General features: G+C 38.6%; 2 protein-coding genes across 2 annotated transcripts in view; one reads left to right on the forward strand and one right to left on the reverse strand.

Annotated features, from left to right (window-relative positions):
* ERMP1 (endoplasmic reticulum metallopeptidase 1) overlaps positions 1 to 16826 on the forward strand; it is a 43607-nt gene extending 26781 nt beyond the window's left edge. Inside the window, exons 10-15 of the mRNA XM_060237369.1 lie at positions 1634 to 1824; positions 2568 to 2720; positions 4891 to 5093; positions 8773 to 8888; positions 10749 to 10912; positions 13364 to 16826. Coding sequence (XP_060093352.1) covers positions 1634 to 1824; positions 2568 to 2720; positions 4891 to 5093; positions 8773 to 8888; positions 10749 to 10912; positions 13364 to 13528 — 992 coding nt within the window. The 3' untranslated portion in view covers positions 13529 to 16826. The remainder of the gene's footprint in view (positions 1 to 1633; positions 1825 to 2567; positions 2721 to 4890; positions 5094 to 8772; positions 8889 to 10748; positions 10913 to 13363) is intronic.
* Positions 16827 to 19377: 2551 nt separating this feature from the next.
* The window catches only part of RIC1 (RIC1 homolog, RAB6A GEF complex partner 1), a 102202-nt gene continuing 99825 nt past the window's right edge, over positions 19378 to 21754 (reverse strand). Inside the window, exons 25-26 of the mRNA XM_060237370.1 lie at positions 21554 to 21742; positions 19378 to 20911 (exon numbers count right to left, since the gene is read on the reverse strand). Coding sequence (XP_060093353.1) covers positions 20626 to 20911; positions 21554 to 21742 — 475 coding nt within the window. The 3' untranslated portion in view covers positions 19378 to 20625. The remainder of the gene's footprint in view (positions 20912 to 21553; positions 21743 to 21754) is intronic.

Below are 21754 nucleotides of genomic sequence, written 5' to 3' on the forward strand. Positions count from 1 at the left end.
TAAATCACTAGTCAGTAAGACTTGATTTAAATAATAGTTTTCTTCATAAAGACTAATTTTTGCTGGTATAACCTTAATATTCACAATTAGATGATTTCATTTTTAGAATAACAACTGTTCATATTAGTTTTATAGTTATATAAAAATATTGATTTTTAATAATATTAGAAACACATTATAGATAGGTAATTATGAAATTATTGTGAGGTGAATTATCTCCAGTTTAATAGATTAATCATTCATATTTGGACAACTTTTCTGCTGTACTTTGTAGGAAGGAGAAAAATAATCGCATTATCTTAATAATACCAATTAAAATAGTTTTATTCAACTAAAACAATGGGCGTTTTCGCACTGACCTTAATCGGCAGCGACGCCCCTCTTCACCGCGCAGGATCTGCGCGGATTTCGCACCAATTGCCGTGGAGCACCCGGAAGAGCTGGAAAGTCCCGTGGCTTTTGCAGCGCAAATGGAAACTGGTTTTTGGCGGTTTCCATTTGCGCCGCAAAAGCCGCGGGACTTTCTGGCTCTTCCGGGTGCTCCGCGGCAATTGGTGTGAAATCCGCGCAGATCCTGCACGGTGAAGAGGGTCGTTGCTGCCGATTAAGGTCAGTGCAAAAACGCCCAATGTTATAGCATATGTTTGTTTAAACATCCACTTTTTAAGAAAGATGATTAAAGAAAAATGTTTACCAACCTGAAGATCCTGCCTGTTCAAACATGTTTCTGTTGTCATCTTCATCATAGCAATTCTCATGATGTTGCCCCTCCCTCCTCACACAAGTTTCTTTTTGTGGAGATCTATTCCACTCCAAGCAGCTTTCTTCTATTCATTGAATTTTTTGAAACTTAGCACTTTAAGGGTTGATTCTGTGTACATAGGTTTGTACACAGATTAAGGTCTTTTTCTCAACTCTGTTCATTTTATAACATTTTTGCTGTGCAGAAGAGGCATGTGATCTCTGCAGACACAAATTACAGTTTTGAGAACTGCAAAACCAAGCTTCTGTGTTCTGTGATATTATGTAGACAGAGAAACTGCCCAGTAATCTTACAGAAATCTCTGGAAAAGCATGACATTGTGAATGGAATAATAGAATTTATTACCAGAAAATTGAAAAATTGCATGAATATACAGCCTTATGCTTCAGAATTAAAAACTAATCTTTATTTCATGATGGAATAAGCTTTGGATGATAATATATTTTCCTCAAAAAGCATTTTATTTAAAAAATCCGATTTAAATAAAAAAATTCTGATTTTTTTATTTTATTTAAAAAAATCATTGATTTTTATCCACCCTGCTCCCCATGCTATTTCTGTTCATAGCAGTGTGCTCTCCATGTTCCATCCCTTTTCTGTATGTTCAGGGAATTATTTTGCAGCTTTGAACAAATGATTTTTTTTAAAGTACAAAATTATGCCAGTAAAATTATGACAGTCTGTGAGAAAAGTTTTTCTGCTTTTGCAGGTATGTGGTGTAGACTTGTGATTTCTCAAAAGCTTATTTAGATAACTTCATATTTGCACATTTGTGCCATTGTCTGTGTTGCAATGAAAGAGAAAAAGTGATGACCAGAAGTCTAGATGATCCACAGTACAGATTGCTTATTTATTTTTCTTACCTTGTAGGTGCCACAATGAAGTTTCTTCTGATTTACCTCCTGGGAATGTTTGTTCCATGCCTCTACTTAATGTACCTCAGCTGGATTACATATGAAATGGTCATCCCTATCATGGGACGGAGTGGTTCAGAAATTCCACCTGATATATTAGTGGCTTTTTTTGTTGTCGTGTCATCGATATTACTTTCTTCTTACTTTGTAAGGATGCTTTACATATTATCTAATTTAATCATTCTTGAGCTGTTTATGTTATGCCTTCAAAGAATTTTGTGGTCTAAAAAATGGTATCATGGTACTCATCCATTGCTTTCTCTGATGCAGTATGAAGAATCCATAGACATGAATAGGAATTTTCTGAGACCATCTTCCCAATATCTGCTTTCTTGTATCTTACTAAAACATGTTTATAACCATGCATATGCATGAGCATGTAAGCTGCCCTGAGCCCGCTTTGGCGGGAAGTGTGGGATATAAATGGAACTAACTAACTAAATAAATAAATACAGCATGTGGCCTGAAAGGTTGCATTTACACAGTTTTACTTTCTGGTCATTAATCACTGGCTTTTCATGTTGAAATTTCTTCTTTGATAATGGAGATGGAGCTCAACCTGAACAGAATAATTAACTAGCCCACAAAACAATGTTACCAGGTGGCTCATTCATCTGTGGAATGTACTCAGTTCTGACGTAATTAAGGCTGGACATGAAAGAGCTGGATTCAAATAAATTAGAGACCATGAACTTTTCTTGATAGTTATGGGCTGGTTTACCTAATAAAGCTGTACAGATAAGAATAAAACCCCAGGGATACAATGGTCAACTGATGTATTTTTTAAAAAGATGGTCTGTGGGTGTAGTGAATGTATTCCAGACATCTGCAGTTGTGCTTTGTCAAATAATGTAACCAGATCTTGTTTTTGTTTTGTTATTGCTTTCTAGATTAATTTTATCTACCTTGCTAGAAGCACGAAAAAGACATTATTAACTTTAACCACAGTTTTTGCAGTTGCGTTCATCCTTGTTTGCAGTGGCGTCTTCTTCCCTTATAGTTCAGATTTGGCAAACCCAAGGCCTAAGCGAATATTTCTTCAGGTGAGAAACGCTTTTTATCATTTAGAGGTAAGGCCATGGAGATGCTACAAAATAATTATTGGCAGCATTTTGGCTTTCAGATACATCAGAATATTTAATAAGAGGATAATTACAGTCCAGCTCCTTCAAGTGGTTTATTTTTCATAAGTCCTTCTTCCTGCAAATACTTTTGCTGAACTATTGATCTTTTATCTTCCATAGACTTCAGGCTGTGTTGGTATGATACAGACAAAGCTAAAATACAATAAATGAGAATATGACAAGTGACCCAGGCAAAATGGGAATCGACATCTTTGCATTACTGCTCTTTGTGATTGTTCCCAATTCTGCCTGCGCCATTCCTAGTTCTGCCTGAGTGATGCTTTACAGCACAGATTGTGTAACTCAGCTGCTTACTATAATTGAGACACACCCAGCTGCAGCAATTCAGTTTGTGGATGTTGAGGATCGTTGTGGCATTGTTTACAGGACACAGTTTGCAATATGTTGTGTTCTCTTGCTTTAATATCTTGCGCATGGCCATTGATGAACCAGAGATAAAGGCAGGGAATATTGCAGGGTGCTAATATTGCAGGATGTGTGGCTTGCCCAGACCTTAGTGCTTGAGTTTTCCTCAGCTTTCATTCAAACGGCAGTAGTTTGCATGTAGAAACCAGGTCTAGCAATTTTATCTGGGAAGGTGGAATTTTCTTCTTGCTAAATTAGGCAGGTAGTAACTGGGTAGTTATCTGTTCCTTAAAGCCTATTGCTCTATTTCCACCAGAATTTATTAGATATTTTGCTTTTCATGACATCTAAGATAGCACAGTTGAACAGCACATGTCCACTAAGTAATAGTTAAGTCCTACAGGTTCTGAAATAGATTCAGGTGGGTACCCATGTTGCTCTGAAACTGAAGAACAAAGTTTGAGTCCATTGGCACCATAAAGACAAAGTTTTATTAAAGGTATTAAGTTTTCGTGTGTGTACACACTTTTTCAGATACTTTAAAATGGAAGTTACCAGTAGGCATGGGCATGAACTGAGCCACGTATCACAATTCGTGCACAAACCAGGCTGATCTGTGGATTGTTTCAAAACACCTCTGACCATGACGCTTCATTTGTTTTGTGTTTGCAATTCATTTTTTCAGAGAGCATGGCGCTGATTCATTCATTTGCTAGGCAACACTGCAGGTGGACTTCCAGGAGCCTTAGAAATACCCATAGCAGTTGTCCATAGCTTGATTGGCAGGTCCAGAAGCCAATCACAGAGCTCTTATTCTGCAGCATAAAGACTTGTGAAAGAGAGCTGAAGCTGAGCTTTTCTGGGGGCACCTGCTTTGGGGGGGCTATAACTCGGACATCCCAAATCCCTTCTTTGCTAAACTTTGAGGGTGGGTGAGGAGAGCCTGCTGAACACCTCCCAAAACCAACAAACCATGAACTGGGTCAGAAATCAAATGAATCACAAAATGAAACAAACCATCATTTGTGTGTTTCTGTGCCCATCTCTAGTTACCAGTCCATGCATATAGGTAGAAGATGAGCAGCAAATTATAACACAATGAAGATGTTTAACAGATTCAAGGACCAAACAAGAATAACAAGCTCAGTTTATATAGTTACCAATTCCGGGGGGAAGCATAGTGAAGGAAATAAATATATAAAACTTGGAGATGATTGGCAGATGTATCTTTCTTAATTGTGGAATGCTGTGAGTTATTGAGACCCTGCCATTACACTCCATCTGTCTCCTCTCAAACATGGAGGTCACCTTACAGCAACCTCTTTAAGGTGTGTTGTGTGCATTCAGTCTAGCATTTCAAATTACATTACAGTGTATTATATTAGTATTCATTATATTAAAACCTTCCGGCATCTTTCCACTAGGCCTTTCACATAGTGGAGAGATAACAATATTTAGTAATCACATTTTTTCATCATGTAAGTGATGAAAGTGGTCTTCCTGTGTGGATAGAAATATCACGTCTACCTTGTGAAGTTGTTTCTTGATTAGTAACAGTTGACACTAATTCCAGGATCTTGGTGTTACTGCTGAATACAATCCTAAAGACACTTTCCTGGGAGTAAGCCCTATTAAATAACATGGGACCTAGTTAGAGTTAACTTGCTTGCTCCTATAATTAGGCATATCCCCAATATCTGAAATTTTTTTGTCACTTTTCTAGCACTTGAACAGAAGATTTCATGATCTGAATGGCCACTTGGCAAAAAGCGACTCGGGAATATGGATTAATGGGCTCGACTATGGTGGAATGTCGCACATCACTCCTCATATTCCTGAACTCAATGACACGATTAGAACAAAATGTGAGGAAGAGTCACCTTTCTGTGGATTACCTTGGATCCTTCCTGTGAACTTTCTTTTTAGGTTGGTTATTACAAGAGTTATTTGAAACTCAGTAGGTCAACTAATGAAAGACTATTAAAATCAGCCAATCACTTATAAACACAGTTGTTTAGTAGCTAATTTAAATATATAGGAATGCCTTAATAAAAATATTTTCTGAGGGAAGTAAGGTTAAAATGGGAGAGCCTGCTATTTTAAAAGACTAAACTACTTATAATCGTCAGAAGTACAAATTGTCTTTTTCTTTTCAATATAATTTATTTGTTAACAGTTGAATGAAAAATGATTACCATTGGTCCACAACTTCATCCTTTTTGAACATTGTCATTTATACATAAGTAAACGGCATTCCCAAAATATAGTCACTTCTTATGGTTTACTTTTTGTAATTAGAAAATAACCTAAAACAAAAAGTAATGTTTCATGTCTTTATTACTACATTTTTTACTAAGTTGACCAAATGGTTTTTAAAATATTTAACATCAGATTTGAAAATATTGAATATTTTCTGTTTTACAAATATATGGCAGATGATTAGCATTCAACATAATGAAGGTGTTTAACAAATTCAAGAACCAAACAGGAATAACAAGCTTAGTTTATATGGTTCAAATTTATGGCAGATGAAATTTGTGGTGGTACAAATTTATGGCCAATTAAATAGTTTATAAATATTTTCAAGGCAATCAGTAATGTGGAATGTTAAAAGATGTACAGATTATTAATTTCCACTCTCACCTTAAGCTGCTTTAAGTTTCTGTCAGGAAAAAGTAAAATATGATAAATTGATTGGGGAGTTAATTTTAACCTATGATTAAAACTTTCATTAATTGATATTGATTAAAACTTATGATCTTAGCTTATAGTTACAGTGTGTCAGTACCTTTCATCATTCATTTTCTTGCTTTGTTATAGTTCTGTGTGTTTTTATATTATATGAAAAGTCAATTTCCTTTGTGTGTTTCTTGCTGACTCCAAGACCAAAGGTGGCTTGGCACGCCACTAGTGAATTTCAAGCTCATGAGCTGCCTTCTTGATCTTCCTGTCCTGAGCCTGCTTGCAGGGGAGGGAGAGCTATAAATCAAAGGGGGATGGCATCTTGTTGTGTGTAATTCCCATCTGTCCATCAAGGAGGCTGGACCAAATCTTCAACATCCTGTCCCCTGAGTGAGAGGCACCCATTGATTCAGTTAATTTCCTGCCTTGCCAGGGAGCACAGACATTTTTTTGGTAATTATGAGAGAGGGGCTCCTACAAGCTTCAACCTATTTCTTCTCTTCTTCATTGTTGCTTAATTGCCTTCATTCCACCCCCCCCCCCAAAAAAAAATCTCTCATCATGTCCCTTTTTGTCTGCCATCACCCTACCTTCCCTTCTCTTTTGAGGACTGGCATGGCTGAGGTAATGGAAGAACAGGGGGACTTCAACAAAGCCTTGGACAACTTTCTCTGCACAAAAGATGGGGTCCTCCTACTTTTCAAATGGGAAGGCAGGGACTTTTCTCCTGCAGAGCCAGGCTGGTGAAGCTCCACAAAAGCACACACAGCTGCTGAGAACCAGAAATGATCAGGAGTTGCACAGTGCAGCCGTGAATGGGAGGACACCATTTTGGTGGTAATGGATTTTGGCAGAAAGCCTCCCAACATTTTTAAAGAAGAAGAAGAAGAATTGCAGATTTATACCCCGCCCTTCTCCCTGATTTAGAGACTCAGAGCGGCTTACAATCTCCCATATCTTCTCCCCCCACAACAGACACCCTGTGAGGTGGGTGGGGCTGAGAGGGCTCTCACAGCAGCTGCCCTTTCAAGGACAACCTCTGCCAGAGCTATGGCTGACCCAAGGCCATTCCAGCAGGTGCAAGTGGAGGAGTGGGGAATCAAACCCGGTTCTCCCAGATAAGAGTCCGCACACTTAACCACTACACCAAACTGGCTCTCTAAAGATGGTGGATGCTTGGATTTTGCCAGTAACAGGAAAAAGAGGGTAGTAGGTAGTCATGAGGTGAGACTCTGGCCATAGGTCTTAGTTCACAAAGCCAACCCACATATGCTTCCCATTAGAGGGAAGTAGACTTTGTCTCGCATGGCTCAGGGGCCTTAGATATAAAGAAGAGCGAGAAGTCTTAGAGAGAGAAGAGTTTATAGTCCACAAGCAGCCCACATGTCTTCTTAATCAGGAAGATTTATCAGGGGCTGCTGGCTTTCTGGATCTCAATAAACCTGCTGAATCTGGGAAAGAGGAAAATAACTCCGAAGTGAATAAAAGAGCTTTTCCCGGGTTGCCAGGAGTGGAGAAGGTGATGGACTTCCCAGAATTCTTCGAACACCAAATAAAGGAAAAGTGGACTAATCATATATCCAGTAAACACAATTCTATTTTTTATTATAACATTTATGCCCCCATCTTTCCTTGTGGTTCTGGGCAGCTAAAACCCTAACCTAGACAAAAAATACTATTCTGTGCCTAATCATGCAATGGATCTTTTGTAGGCACAACTAGTAGATGTCCCAGGAATGGCACTCTTCTTCGGGGAGGAAGGTATGGTGATGAAATACATGAAGAGATTCCTATGTAACCAGCTGGATTATAAATCAGACTAGGAAATCATCAACCATTTCTGTTAGGGCCTCAGCTCTCCCTTTCTATGACATTTTCCCAGCAACAGGGGGTCTCCCAAGTGGCAAACATTTCAACTTTAAAAGCAGCGTTTATGTTGTTGAATTTGGCTCCATATTAGAATTAGAAAACATGATTTGCTCAGCCTCCTGGTTATAGTTTGTAGCAAACCTTGTTTAATTGGTTCACTTGGTGAAGGCAATGAGAGGGTTGACTCTAAAGCAGGGGTGTCAAAAATGTGGCCCAGGGGCTGAATCAGGCCCCTTGAGGGCTTCTATCGGCCCCCCTAGCAACTGACTGTCATCTGCTTCCTTCTCCCTCTCTCTTGTTTCCTTCTGTATCACAGCTTGCTTTGTCAGGCTTCCTCAATTATATAGGAGCTACAGAGCAAAGCCTCTATTTTCTCCATTGGCTGAGGGAAGGAAGGGGGGAGACAGAGCTTACTTTGCTAGGCTCTGTCAATTGCACAGCACAACTACTGAGTCAAGCCTCTCTTCTATTGGCTGAAGCTCCTTCCCCTCCTGGTCCCCTAGGGAAAGAAGGAAAGAGCCGGAGCTTCCTTTGTTCCCTGGATCCCATGGGAGAAATACAAAGAAAGCACTTTTAAGACCAATGAGTACTAATGTTTTAAGCATGTTTTAATTAAAAAAAATCTTTAATTTTGTCATGTCCTTTATAAAGTTTATATCTCTGCTACCTAATCTTAAATAGGTACAGACATGGCCTGGCCTGACATGGCCCGGCCGAACAAGGTCTCATTTATGTCAGTTGCAGCCTTCATAACAAATGAGTTCGACACCCCTGCTCTGAAGAGACGGCAAAGAGGAAGGAGCATGTAAACTCTAGGCTAACTTGTATAACATTAGACAATGATTTGGCATTACTTCTGAGCTGTAACTTCAAAGCAACCCCTCATCAAAACAAGAGACCTTGTATCTTTAATGTCACAAAGCTCTTTGTTAATTTCACTGCAGTAGACTAACACCCCTCGCAATAGCCCTTCACTGTGTCACATACGATACACAGACTGTTTGTCGAACTAATCCTGAGCACCAAAATAAGGTAACAAACTCTCTTCTTTTAGGAAAAATTGGTATCTTCCTGCTCCAGTGCTTATACCAAAGGACTCTATTCAATTTCAGCTTCTATCCAAAGAGCAAATGCCCTGGGATGCTACGAAGTTGACCTTTGAAATATCAGGTGAATATCAGCACATGCCTTCAGTCTGTGGGTTGTTACTGTTCTGTAGAAATTACTGTTGTTGTTTTGTAAGATTCCATTCATAAACTGCGAAGAACAAGATATGCCATATATAATTTAGGGCCAGCTTGTTCCAATTCTCAGTTTTGGAAAGTGCATGATTGCAGCGTCTTGCACTTGCAGCATGTGTGTGTGACATGTAACTGGTGAATTTGGCTGTTGCCTATGAGAAGTTATGCTGCAATAAATCTTTAAAGTGATTTTAAAACAAGCAGTTTAACAGAGGGGTTTCATTTTCCATGTCAGCAACTGTAGTTAAGGCCCCCCTACCCATCCACAATATCATCTTCCATTCCTGTTCAAAGCACAAACAGCTTTTTTTTTTTTGCTAAAAATTCCACTTTAAAAAATGAATAAAATTATCTTTCCCATCTTGGCAGTTGATTTTTGTTATGCTTCTAGAATGGAAGGTAGATAGAATGAAACAAACGCCCCTTTGCTTTCCATTTTCACAGTGGAGTGATTGGTGTTGCAGCTAGCAAAACAAATTTAAGAGGCTTTTTCTGGAGTTGGATGTGTGTGTGGAGGTGGGAAAAATTGTAATGCTGTTACAATAAAAATGGCAAGTGTTTTCCTCCACTCTGTCAAGTAGAATTTGAAAAGACTCTGAAGCACTGTCACCCTATCTGGCAAGTGGCAGGAAGACCAGTTTGTCTTTCTGTTTTCCAGCATAGCAATGGGACATTAGCACCTTTCAGTAATTAGTATTATGAAAAGATTTCAGTATTGCTTTATTCTGGAGTTGGGATTATGCAAGTGTCCATTTGTTTTTCAGTGTTGTATTGTGCTGTTCTTGAGCAGTGCTATGCATGCACCAGTTTTTAAAAAAGACAATAGAGAATCATGACAGCAGTATGGCAGTACTGGAGGCAGAGTTGGGAGGAACAAATGCAGTCTGCATCTGGTGTGAAAGGAAGCCATGGGTCACAAGGGTAAAAACCCAGATTATCCTGTGCTGTGTGGCATCTCTGTTGCAAGTGCAAATTAAGCAACAATTACATGGTAACATTATCACAACAGGAAAAACAGTCTTGTACAATTGACCAGAATGCCCTTTTGGGATGTGATAGCATGAGAGCCGCAGGCTGAATGCAGCTTTCTAAGTAAATCACAGGCTTTTCAACACTTGCCATTTTCATTAAAGCATTCTGTTGGAAGTGAGAGCAAACCCTATGGGTTTGCCATGTCAGCTGTGACTTGATGGCCCTTTCCGTCTACTTGAGAATTCTCTGATAGAGATGTCCAGCCCTCTGATCCGGATACCATGCCTGTAGATCCTTGTGGTAAATGAAAATTGAAACCATGAAAAGACAGGGGTAATGTTGGCTGGGGAGGTAGAGACCTTGAAAGACATTGTGCTCCCCACATTTGATGGAGTTCATCTGACCTTTGCTGACTCTGTTAAGAACCTTGGGATTATATTGGACCATCATTATTACTGGAGAAGCAAGTTAATGCAGTCACAAAAAAAGGTGTTCCAACTCAGCCTAGCCCAAAAGATGGCCCCTACCTTGATAGATCTGATCTGGCCACAGTACCATTGAGACTATATTACTGCAGTGCACTGAACATTAGTTTTCCCTCAAAATCAATTTGGATACTCCAGTTGGTGGAGAATAAGCAAAAGCCAATTTGTAGTGTGGACATATGCTTTGTTCGCCTTTTGGTATGCACTACAGAGTGGAAACAATCCTTAAGCATTTGGGGCATGAGAACTTCAGTGAAGGGCAACTTATCTCTGAAAAAATGGCTCCCTTTATTCTGCATTCATACAAGAATCTTTGTCTGCCTTTTGCTTAGGTCCAAGTCATATGTCACTATACCTTCGACCACATCAAGGGGTGACATTGTCCAGGTGGTCCCTTGGAGATGGAACTCCTGTTGTTAATATAGACGGGGATTACTTTGTGTATTATTCACATGGGCTTCAGGCCTTGCCATGGCGCTTCTGGATTGAGATGAAGGTGAGAGGGATATACCATACCATAAACACTGTATTTTATTTCACAGAACTCTGTTGCAAACTCCACTAAATTACTTGCCTTTGTCTTGTCAGAAAGATTGCATTAATAAATGTTAATATCTGTTTCCTTTATCTTTTGAAGACAATACTGGTTTGCTCTTCATGCTTCAACCTGCCTGCTTGCAGATTGTACTGTTCCTTGCAAATGAGCCAGTTTTGGAATGCTATGTGATGTGGAGAGCATTTATTCTTTCCTTTCAGGAGACTAGCTATGGAATCAGACATGTTGTATTCAACCAAACCTGAAGTTGGAAATTAACTTACTATCCCAGGCCAGTGCTAGCATGTTGTGCGGAATAATCTTCCTGGGCAAAGAATGTGGACAGTGTGTGTGAGGAGGGGATCGTTTCCAAATATCTGCTTTGCTAATTTTGTTTCAGCACTAACAGATTGTTTTTGTAATCAGATTTGAAATTAGAGCTGTTTACACATAACTCTTATGCCATGACTGAAACAAATCATGGAACAAAGGGAGGTACCTATTAGGGATGGCACAAACCAGGAAAATCGTAGTTCATGTTGGTTCATGGTTCGTTTGATTTCCTGAACTAGTTTGTGGTTCATTTGGTTTGGGAGGTGATAGAACATCCCCCTTGCAAATTAGAGATGCCAAACACACAGGAAGTCTTTAGCAGGCTTTCTTCCAGCTCTCCAAGTTTGGCAAAGATTGGATCTGGGATGTCCAAGTTATAGCCCCTCAAAGCAGGTGCCCCCAGGAAAGCTCAGCTCTAGCTTCAGGTTCGGTCCTTGAAACCACAGCAAGGAACACTTTTCCAGCCAGGAGATGTGTTTAAAAAATTGTCCCACTGTGTGCAGGGGAGAAGAGTCCCTCAAAGCCTCCCCTAAATCAGCCACACAGCAAACAACAACTCTCTTCAGTTTTGCATCTTTGCGACGCAGAGTGAAGCAGCTGAGTCAGGGTATGGTAATAGCCTGGTATATAATCTGCTCCCATAGAGCAGAATGGGAGCCCCATGGTTGGCTCCCTGAGCTTCCAGTCAAGCTATGAACTTTGGATATTTCTAGAGCTCTCCATAAGTTCCCCCAACATTGCATAGGAATTGATTGAATTGGCGCCAGGCTGTCAGGAGAACAAACTGCAAAAATGAACCAAATGAACCATGAACTGGCCTGGTTTGTGCTTGAACTGCAGTTTGTTTCTTGGTTTGTGCCTATGCCTAGTTTAACTGTCCTAAGTTGTGCTAACCTGACTGTAAAATCCTAAATTAGTACTTTTCAACTGCTTGCCAAAAGTAAAGGACAATTTCTCTGCCTTTTGCATGATCTATGCCGGCATGCTTAAATAGTGGATTGATGTCAGATTGTAACTTGTATATCAGCAAAACTTGCAGGTCAAACTGTTATACTGCTTTTGATTACTGTTAAACCCACTCAAATATTTTAATAGGGAAAAAATCATCTTCATCTTTCCATATTATGATTTATTCTCAGTACTATCTTTTTTACGCTAGTTTTCCTTTTATGCTAGAAGCAAGTGTGCATATCTGCTGTACATCAGTCCACGGAAACTGCAACAAGTTCTTACATGTGCATGCAGTCATAGTTATGGTTTGTAAAGCATCCAGGAACACTTAGAGAATGTTCTAAAGAGAAATATTTAGCAATCTTAAGTCTGAGAGAGTAAAGACTGACAGTCTGTTTTACAGAATGAAAAAAATTAGAGTCCTTTCTTGCATGCAAACACATTCTATATATTTCAGTTTATCATTTCCCATTGGTTGAAAATCTTAGTAATCAAGTGACCTTTGTTCTCAAAACACAACCATGCTAGAGAGGGGCTATGGCAAAGAAAAAATAAAAATGAAAAGGAGAATGAATGTGTTTCTTTTAATGTTGGCTCTTTTATCTCAACAAGGGGCTGTCTGCCTTCCTTCTGCTTAGAGAACATATCGGCTTCTCAGTTTCCCAGTGATATCCTTTCAGCAACTCCCTTGAATTTGTTGTTAGGATTAAGCTAGAGACTAACCAAGCATTGCACTTGTATGTTCCATATATTTTTCCTAGTGCAAACTGCTTTGAAAATTATATACTCAAATCTAGTGTATATAAATCCATATATTACTTGTCTTGAGGTCTGTTTTGCAAGACAGGCAGCTTATAGCTGCTATAAATCAATTTAAAGCTGTACCTTTTCTCCATATTATCTGTGGGTTGAATTTGCCTTTTGATCAAATTTTAATGTGTGTGCTAGTCTCATTATTGCCATTCGTGTGCACTCTTGTACTGTTTGCTGGCCCAAGTCTGCTGAATCTGGTGTTATCACTACGTAATCATAAGTACTTTTCAGGATGAATTGTGACTAGAAACTATGAATTGGATTGACATAATTGAAAATGACTTTGTTTTCTTTACTTTCTTACCTGTTTTCCAGGCCTCAGATGAGCCAGCCAAAGGAATGGTCACCCTTGCTATAGCTACTCATTATTGCTTTGGGGAAGATCAGAAGTCACCCCAGTTACATGGCTTATTAGAAAGATTTCCCAGTTGGACAGTTCTCTCCAGTTGGGTCTCCACTTATGACCAATTTATCTTTTAATCCAGAAGTAATGTAAAGGTCACTTGGGTGATGGATACTGAATAACAGCTTTGATTCATAGGGAGATTGGGCAAGTCAGAGGAGACAGTATTTTAAATTGTGGTGAATAACACTTTACCTGCAAGGGTATTTCTATGGCAGCTTGAATACCTTAAAAAAAGTGGTGAAGTTACCAGTTTCCCTCTTTGGCGAAAAGAAGAGCCTCTGTGCTTTTATGCAATACAGACCACCCATTTCTCCCACTTGAATGGCCAGCATGCCTGTGATGGACTTAACCAGGAAGGCCATTGTAAAGCCATATTCCAAAGGCAAGGTTCATGTTGTCTTGTAACAAAAGCTTTTGAGCTGGAGTTCTGAATACAATGAGGTAAATATTTAATGAGCTTTAAATAATGTTGAGTGCTACTTTCCCTAAACACTTGTCAATCCTTTGTAATCATCTGAACTAAGGCTTTGACTTAAGAGACTTTTGTGACTGTACATCATGGAGGATAAGCAAGTGTTAAGTGATCACAGTTCTGAGGCAAAGATGCCCACTCTATAGTCAAAGTTCTTTAAAGTCAGATAGACTGATTAGCAGTCTCTTTAGAACCCAAATTTTTCCTATGTTAACCTGTTCCATCTTTTTAACACTTTTCCTTTCTGGATTCTTGAGCTGATGCTTTAATTAGTCTATTTTCAGTAGAAGTTGGATAACCTACCTTCTGCTCTGTAGGGACCAAGCAGTATGAAGGGCAGACTTATCAGATGCAAACACAGAAGCTCTATGTTCTATGTTAAGCACTGAGCTACCACTCTGGCCTTCTGTATGTATATATGTTTTTGTTGTTTTGTAGTTAGCGAATTGTTGATTATTAACTTTTTTTTTCTTATGAGTTTTTCATATTTGGATTAGGAAAACCTCATAGGAAATTCCATTGCAGTAAAACTTTGATTTTATGTCTTAAAGTTGAAAATATGTTTGCTTTTAACTGGAATGAGCAAGAGCGGCACAAAGGCTTTGAAAGTAGTTTGAGTGTCTGGCAAGTGAGTGTCTGGCTCTTCCTTTACCTTTGATAGCCCTTTCCACCCCCAGCATAATAATCTAAATATTCAAAGCCTAAATATTTCTGTGCACAGGAAAAACATGTTTGCAAAAGAAAAGTATGTTGGCAAGAAATTACATTTCCTTACTCAAGAGCAAAATGGAGGCTGAAAACAGATGTCATTAATCAGGAGCTTTTTGCTGGTGGATATAAAACACAAATGTATATGATGATAGAACAGAAGCTTCTGATTCTGTAGAAAAGTTCTGACAGTGCATAAACACGTTTTCTCCTTGGAACTTTTGTGGATAATGTTTAGTTATAGAAAGTTATTCAAACATAAACACTCTAGTCATTGTGTAGTCAATTTATCTTGTCTAAGGAAAAAAAGTCATTCTTTTTACAGTTTCAAGTTGTCAGTACACAAGTAATTTGGGCTATACAATCCCTTGGTCATAGAAGGCATAAAACCAACACTTTCACATGCTTCTCTGTAAATACTTTGTATGATACTACCTGACTTATTTTCTGTAAAGAGGCTTTACTACTTTGAACTGCAGAGCCTGTGGATAGAAAAGCAGTGCTCCATCCCTCAGTAAAGATGTGGTTGCACAGAGGTTACACTGCCTCCTTGAGCTTAGGGAAACATTGCTGCCAAGATGCCAAATCATATAGGGAGCAAACCATAGAAGGTTCCATGCATATGTACTGGTTTTCAGGATGACATTAACTATGCTAGTACAGCATCCCCCAAAGATGACAAACTGCTCTTCTTTGCACACAATGCTCCCTATGTGGGTCAGACCCAGACACTTTACCTTGATTTAGCACTTTGCCAGCAACTCAATGCAGACGGTAGGTAACATGAGAATTGGAATCAGTTGCAATCATGTTACTTGCTTCTAAATAAAGACGATTAAGCACATTATCTTAAAGCTCTCACCCAAGCTGTTATATTCTTCAGTTTTGTCACTGGGATAAGTTTTCATAATTTGGCTTATAACTTTAAAAAAACACAGTAATTCTGAATTTCATCAGCGTCGAGTTATAAATCACTTCTCAAGACACTCAGATACAGAATAATTGCAATTTACAAATCAGGGCAAAACTAGACATTTATACAAAAGGCATAGATACAGCCAAAAATAGCAACGATGTGTTTAGTTTCTTTTCTTATCCAGCACTGAGGGATGATATTCTCTCTTCCTTTGCCCATGGCACAAAGGAAGTTCTAGGAGGACCTCGTTTCTTGGCTGCTATTTTTGGCTGCACTTATGTGTTTAGTTTAAGATACAGCTGGACTTTGAGATATAGTTGCTTTGCCCATTAAACCCAAAACATGCCGAGCAAAGCTGACAAAAAGCGACCTACACAAAGATGTGTGTGACCTCTTGCCTTAGTAGCAACCAATTATGTGTGTAGTATTTTTGTCTCTTCTGTTGAGAATTTTCTCCATTTAGAAGTTTGTCCTAATTGCCTTATGCACATTGGCAGTTTTATTGTAGAGAAGCGCTTGAAATGTGTGTCAGTAACTGTTTTCCAAAACTGTACAATATAAGCCCACAAAGCCTTTCCTTAAATTGACTTCCATTGTGCCTCTAAATCATGTTGCATGCAGCAATGAAAAATATATTAAATGTGTCAAAAGGATGCAAGTAAGTACTAACTTCTCCCTTGGGGAAAAAACTTTGCCTAACTCAGGATGTTTTTTTTTACATAGCAGAATGAAATAATGGGATATGTGAGTTGTGGTTTTTATTTAAAAATACTGAATTCCTGTGCCTTATTCAAAAGTACTTAATTGTTCAGCACAGGAATTATTTGAACTTGTCTTCCTCTGTTCTGGCCTTGCACTGAAAGCTTTGTGTGACAAAATGAGCTTGAGAATAAAAGATACTGAGTTTATTACAAGTCAAATCTAACTAGCAGTATACTCGATTGTTGTTTATGTATACTTTATTACTATGAAGGTTTTTTATGCACCTTTGACTGGACTTTACTACTTTAGACTGTATGTGGCATGCACCTTTATACAAAGGTTCCTGCTCATGTGAATGAGTCTATGCTTACTATGCTGAGGTTCTTCTGGCTTTCTAGCAGGAAGATTGATAACCTAACCTGCTATCTGAAATGGGCGGGGGTGGGTGGAGAAAGAAAAGACTACTGTTAAAAAAAGGCTTTAGAACAGATTCGAAAATAAGAAAAACATTAAAAGGCAAATTGAATGGAATGTTAACTGAACTGATGCTCAATAAAATGATTTTATGAAGAAACTTGCAGTAAGTCGATTACTGTAAGTATGTTACTAACCATCTTTCCAGTAGTCTTCTAAGCTTATCTTGTAGCTCCCTGAGTGCTGCCTTTAATTCATCTAGCATTTAAACATTAAATAAGATCTTATAAAGTTAAAGCAGTGTGAAATATTTGTGACTCTTTAAATCCCTCTTTTTCTGGTACAGTCTTTTGTGAGAATCACTTTACTAATGACTGAATACAGGCCTCATTTTTTCTAACCTTTTCTCTTGGGCTGCATTTAGACATCACCTTAATTTTAAACACAACTTGGCTTAATATTGGCTTCACTTGCACCCTCCACTGCACCTCTTCTTGTGTGAAAAATCTTGGTTAGAATTCAATGCCAGTTGTATGAATGTAGGTGCATGGGATAATTGGAAATAGTTGCCCCCCCCCTCCTGTTTTCAGTCACATTTTAATCCAGACAGAAGGCTTGGTCTCCCCTCCCCCTCTATGTAGATTCTACCCAACTTATCTAAACACCCTTTCTCCAAATAACCTTACTCCTTGAAAATGATGCTGACAATAGTTAAGATTCAGAAATTTGATCTACATTGTGGTGCTGAAGCCAAAAGTAACATTTGGCCATGTTCAGAGACCAAAGCCTTTGCCTGAATTGTTGAGTTTGCTTTGATCATTTTAGAAGGCAGCCTGTTCTTGGAGTTTTTCACACTACATTGATACTTCTGCAAAACTAAGTTGGAAGTGGTTGCCATAATAACCAAGGCTTCATTTGACTTGAGCAAGGAAGTTATTTCCACCTTTAGACACTGTAGCTCCAGAGAGAATCTATGGCAAAAGCCAAGGGAGAATAAAAATCTGTGTCTTTGCCTGAACACCCTCAAGCCTAAACCAGCTGTAGCCCATTCTCTTTTAACAGCATTAACAAATTTAGAGACTGGAACTAAGTAGGTAACAAGAACTGGGGAAACCACTGAGATGTCCCTTTAACAAGATTGAAGCAAAATCTGGCTGCTATTCTTAAATGTACAATAGTGGTAGCCATAGAGAAAATATGGTAAGCAATTTAAGGATAGGAACAGTTTAGACAATGGCTGAAGGCTAAAACTTTTACAAGTCTGAGAAAGTGCCGCACCAGTACAGCTCAAATATGGGAAATAAAGATCAAGTATGCTGGGAAGAACTGATGAAAAACCAAGGAGCTGGACTGTAATTAACCTCTTGTTAAATATTCTACTGTACCTGAAAGCCAAAACGCTGCCAATAATAATTATTTAATATCTCCACTGCCCCACCTCTGCATGATAAAGCACTTTTTAACTTGGAAGAAAGATTCACTTAGGTTTGCCGAATCTGAACTGTAAGGGAAGAAGACACCACTGCAGACAAGGATGATTGCAACTGCAAAAACTGGTTTAAAGTTATTACTGTCTTCTTTGTGTTTCTAACAAGGTTGATGAAATTGAGCTAGAAACAGTTGTTTTGAAAAAAAGAGAGTTTTGTTTTTTACTTTCCCTGGTCAGCAGGCAACTTAGGTTGCAACCACGAATCTTTGATTTGTCCTGACCAACATACAGAGATCATGCTATTCCAAATCATAATACTCTAAGGAATGATTCCGGCTCTCTGTGTTCATTAAATCTTGAATTGTTCCTACTACTGGCTGGAGACTTTGTTCCGTAGAAGGAAACTAAGCCTGAGCATTGAGCAGAGGCCCTGCCACCTGGAGCTACCAGAGACTTTTCTGTAGGACATGGGTTGATAGCAGTGGCAGTCCTGTTATGCCTCCAATATAGCAGAAGCACTACCACTAATGGTGCTAACTGCTCAACCAACAAACATTTGAGGAGCTGAACTTTCAAAGCAGAAGCCCTTCACTGATTCTTGAAGGGTACAAAAGGCAAAATCAGTCAGTTACAGCAGTGTTAGGCTTCTGCATGAAGACTAGACTCAAAGAGGTCTGCAACTTGAATCAGCATTACAATATTTGAGAGAGAGAAAATAGGTAGCAGTGTAAGTCTGATAAGTACCTGAAGAAGTACCATAATAAACACCACTGCAAAGTGTTACGGGTATTAATTCACATTGAATGGTTTGCTTTAATGTTTCTCCCTGAATCCCTCAAAATTACAATCGAGTTTAAAGAAACAAAATAAATGGCTAGTACCTTCCACCCTTTGTTATTTTATTTAAAATTATTGCACGTGTACCAATACTAATGTCCTTACCAATTGTAAGATAAAGCAACAGCAATAAAAGTTAGGTTACATTTGTCCATTAAGACAATTAATCTTGTCCTCTTGAAGAATATACAAAATTATAATCAGTAAATTTCCCTCCATCCCTTTAAAATGTTCTGAACACATTCCTGGAGCAGAATTCCTAAGGGGAAACCGTTCAGGTAGTTGTACCAGGGGCTCTGGCAAAAAACAATGCTCCTCCATCTGGCTGAGAAATGATTTGGTCCATGTCGGTTTCTATTACACTCATATTTATAAAAATAAGTATTAGCTTTTAATATAAAAAGTGTTGCATTCTTTTTGTTTCAGTTACACACTATAAACCAACCAATGTCTAAATTTTAATACTGTTACAGGTATTTAATGTTACACATATTGGGACAGTAGATAGAAAAAATAAGTACCTCAAAGCAACCATGAGCCTCTGCCGCAGCCAGATTTACATAACATTGTATGAAAGTTAAAATAAACATTTGTAATTAGTTACAGTTATATGCATTATAAAATATTTGCAAAGTGGTGGTTTTAAGTATATACACTGTACACTCTTGTTATCAAGCCTTAATTGCAGTAATATATAATAAGGTGGCCCTATTTACATAAAAACTATACTAGAAAAGAATTTACAGATGAAATAAATAAAAGTAATTGTTTAAAAATGTCTATTGAGGATACCTTTTTGTTTAAAAATGTTGAAAATATCATAAGAGAGGCCAATGATAAAATGAAATCTCTTGCAACTGAGTTGTAGCTGCTAGTCATGAAGTTTCAATGAAAGTCTGTTGCCTCTCAAGGGAAGTGCAATTCATGGAGAAAAAGTATAAACATGCAGGATAAGAAGAGTCACCCACTGCTGTGGAACAAGCACCAAAGTATCAACACTAATCTTGAGAATATAGAAGAGTATTCACAAAGCATACAATGTATTTTACAATTTAATACAAAAAAGTTGTGATATCAAACAACATAATCTATGAAACAGAAGAGCCCAGACAAATCAGGCCATCATTGCCTTTAGGCAATCAAGCTAGTCAGAATGTACAAACTTGGCATAACGTGCAGTTTTCATTCTAACAAACTTAATTTATGACTTCTAAGGGTTTGGATTCAAAAACCAGGCTGGTTGAAAGTTACTGGACCTATGGAAGTGCTGCCTTATTTTCTGGCAGAAGTGATTAATCTAGAACTGCCTCCCATGATTAGGCTGCATTCTTCTTGCATTCTGAAAGGACCCAACAGTGATCTGGGGCAATTATGCAAAAATGTTTCTTAAAAATCTTGATTGGGCAGGACATCAAAGTCTAACAACCAGATTTCCAAAATAAAACAAATCTTGACATGAAAATGATAAGTCTTGCTTTCCATGTAGTCATTTTTAGAAATGGCATAGGTAAGACTGTTTAATGGAAAAATAATATTTGCACACAGAGGATTTCTAGTCAACGCATGTAAAGATTTCAGCATAAAACCAGACACAAGTGTTGTGCGAAGGTTTGAATTACATCCTTCCATAACATCTGTACATGCCTTTACTCTGTTGCTGTGCTTTTGTTAACATCATTGGCCAATGGCTCTGTTAGGACACAGTGCAGTCGTAACTGCTTTCCTGGAGCAGGTCCTCTTCCTCCAGCCCAGCCATGTCATCTTCATGCCGACTCATGGTGCTCCCACCAGCGTCACTTTGAGGGCTGGCACTATGGCTAGCTGAGCTCCTGTTTTCTTCTACCCTTGGGCTGGCTTGCTCTGTCACTCTTGACAGGTTCATTGGCTGAAAGGCTTCTGGTTGCACTTGTTCCTCCGCTACCTCATTCAGCTTCTGGAGTTGTGGCTTGATGACAGTTAAAAATGGCTTATAGCCAGGACTAAACAGTAGCCAAACAGAAAAGCAGCCATTTTAATTAATTATCCTAAGCATTTTTGCCATTAAGCAAATCTCAGATATTGTGTTCAGAACAATAAATATTTAACAAGGATAGACTCTTTCTCTGAACAATGAAAGCCCTTTAGCAGACACCACTCATTATGGCTCCCAGCTTCCCTTTATTATTGTAAGACATGGAATGGAGAGGCATAGAATGCATACAGCATGAGTTATTATGCTACTTGTAAACAATCACATCCTGTTTTAACATTACACATTTTAAAAATAGGAAAGAACTCTGCCTTCCAGGGATTTTCTACCTTAGTAGCTGAGGCTTGTTCAGACAGCAGACAGTTATGCAAGGGACATCTTGCCTCATAAAACCCTTTTTGTTCCAGGCAATATTCTACATCCAAATAATCCTTCCTTGATGAAGTTTAGCATTAAAGAAATAGGACTGAAAGGGTTGGTGGAAGAGGCTCTCATATTAGGTGAAGGCATCTTGCACCACAGAAAAGCAGAAGAGGGCAACACAATGGAATCCTTGTTTTTAATAATGAGTTCAAAATCCAAATATAGTAAAACACTATGCAAGTGAGCTGGCAGGTAATGAAAGAGATAATACATAAAACCAGGCACTTACCAGTCCGTAGAGGCCCATCTATCTACTGCATAGAGCCCTGTCTTTATATTCTGCAACAACTCTCCGTCAACCTCTGAAGACTGCAACAGGCTAAACACTTGGTTGATTACTGAAGATTCTCTGAGAATAAGGCCTATAACAACACACCAGTCCAGGCATCCTGCTTCCATGAAAATATGAAGCAAGTACCTACCAAAAAAC

Source organism: Heteronotia binoei, chromosome 4 (genome assembly GCF_032191835.1).
Source record: "Heteronotia binoei isolate CCM8104 ecotype False Entrance Well chromosome 4, APGP_CSIRO_Hbin_v1, whole genome shotgun sequence".
Classification (NCBI taxonomy): domain Eukaryota; kingdom Metazoa; phylum Chordata; class Lepidosauria; order Squamata; family Gekkonidae; genus Heteronotia; species Heteronotia binoei.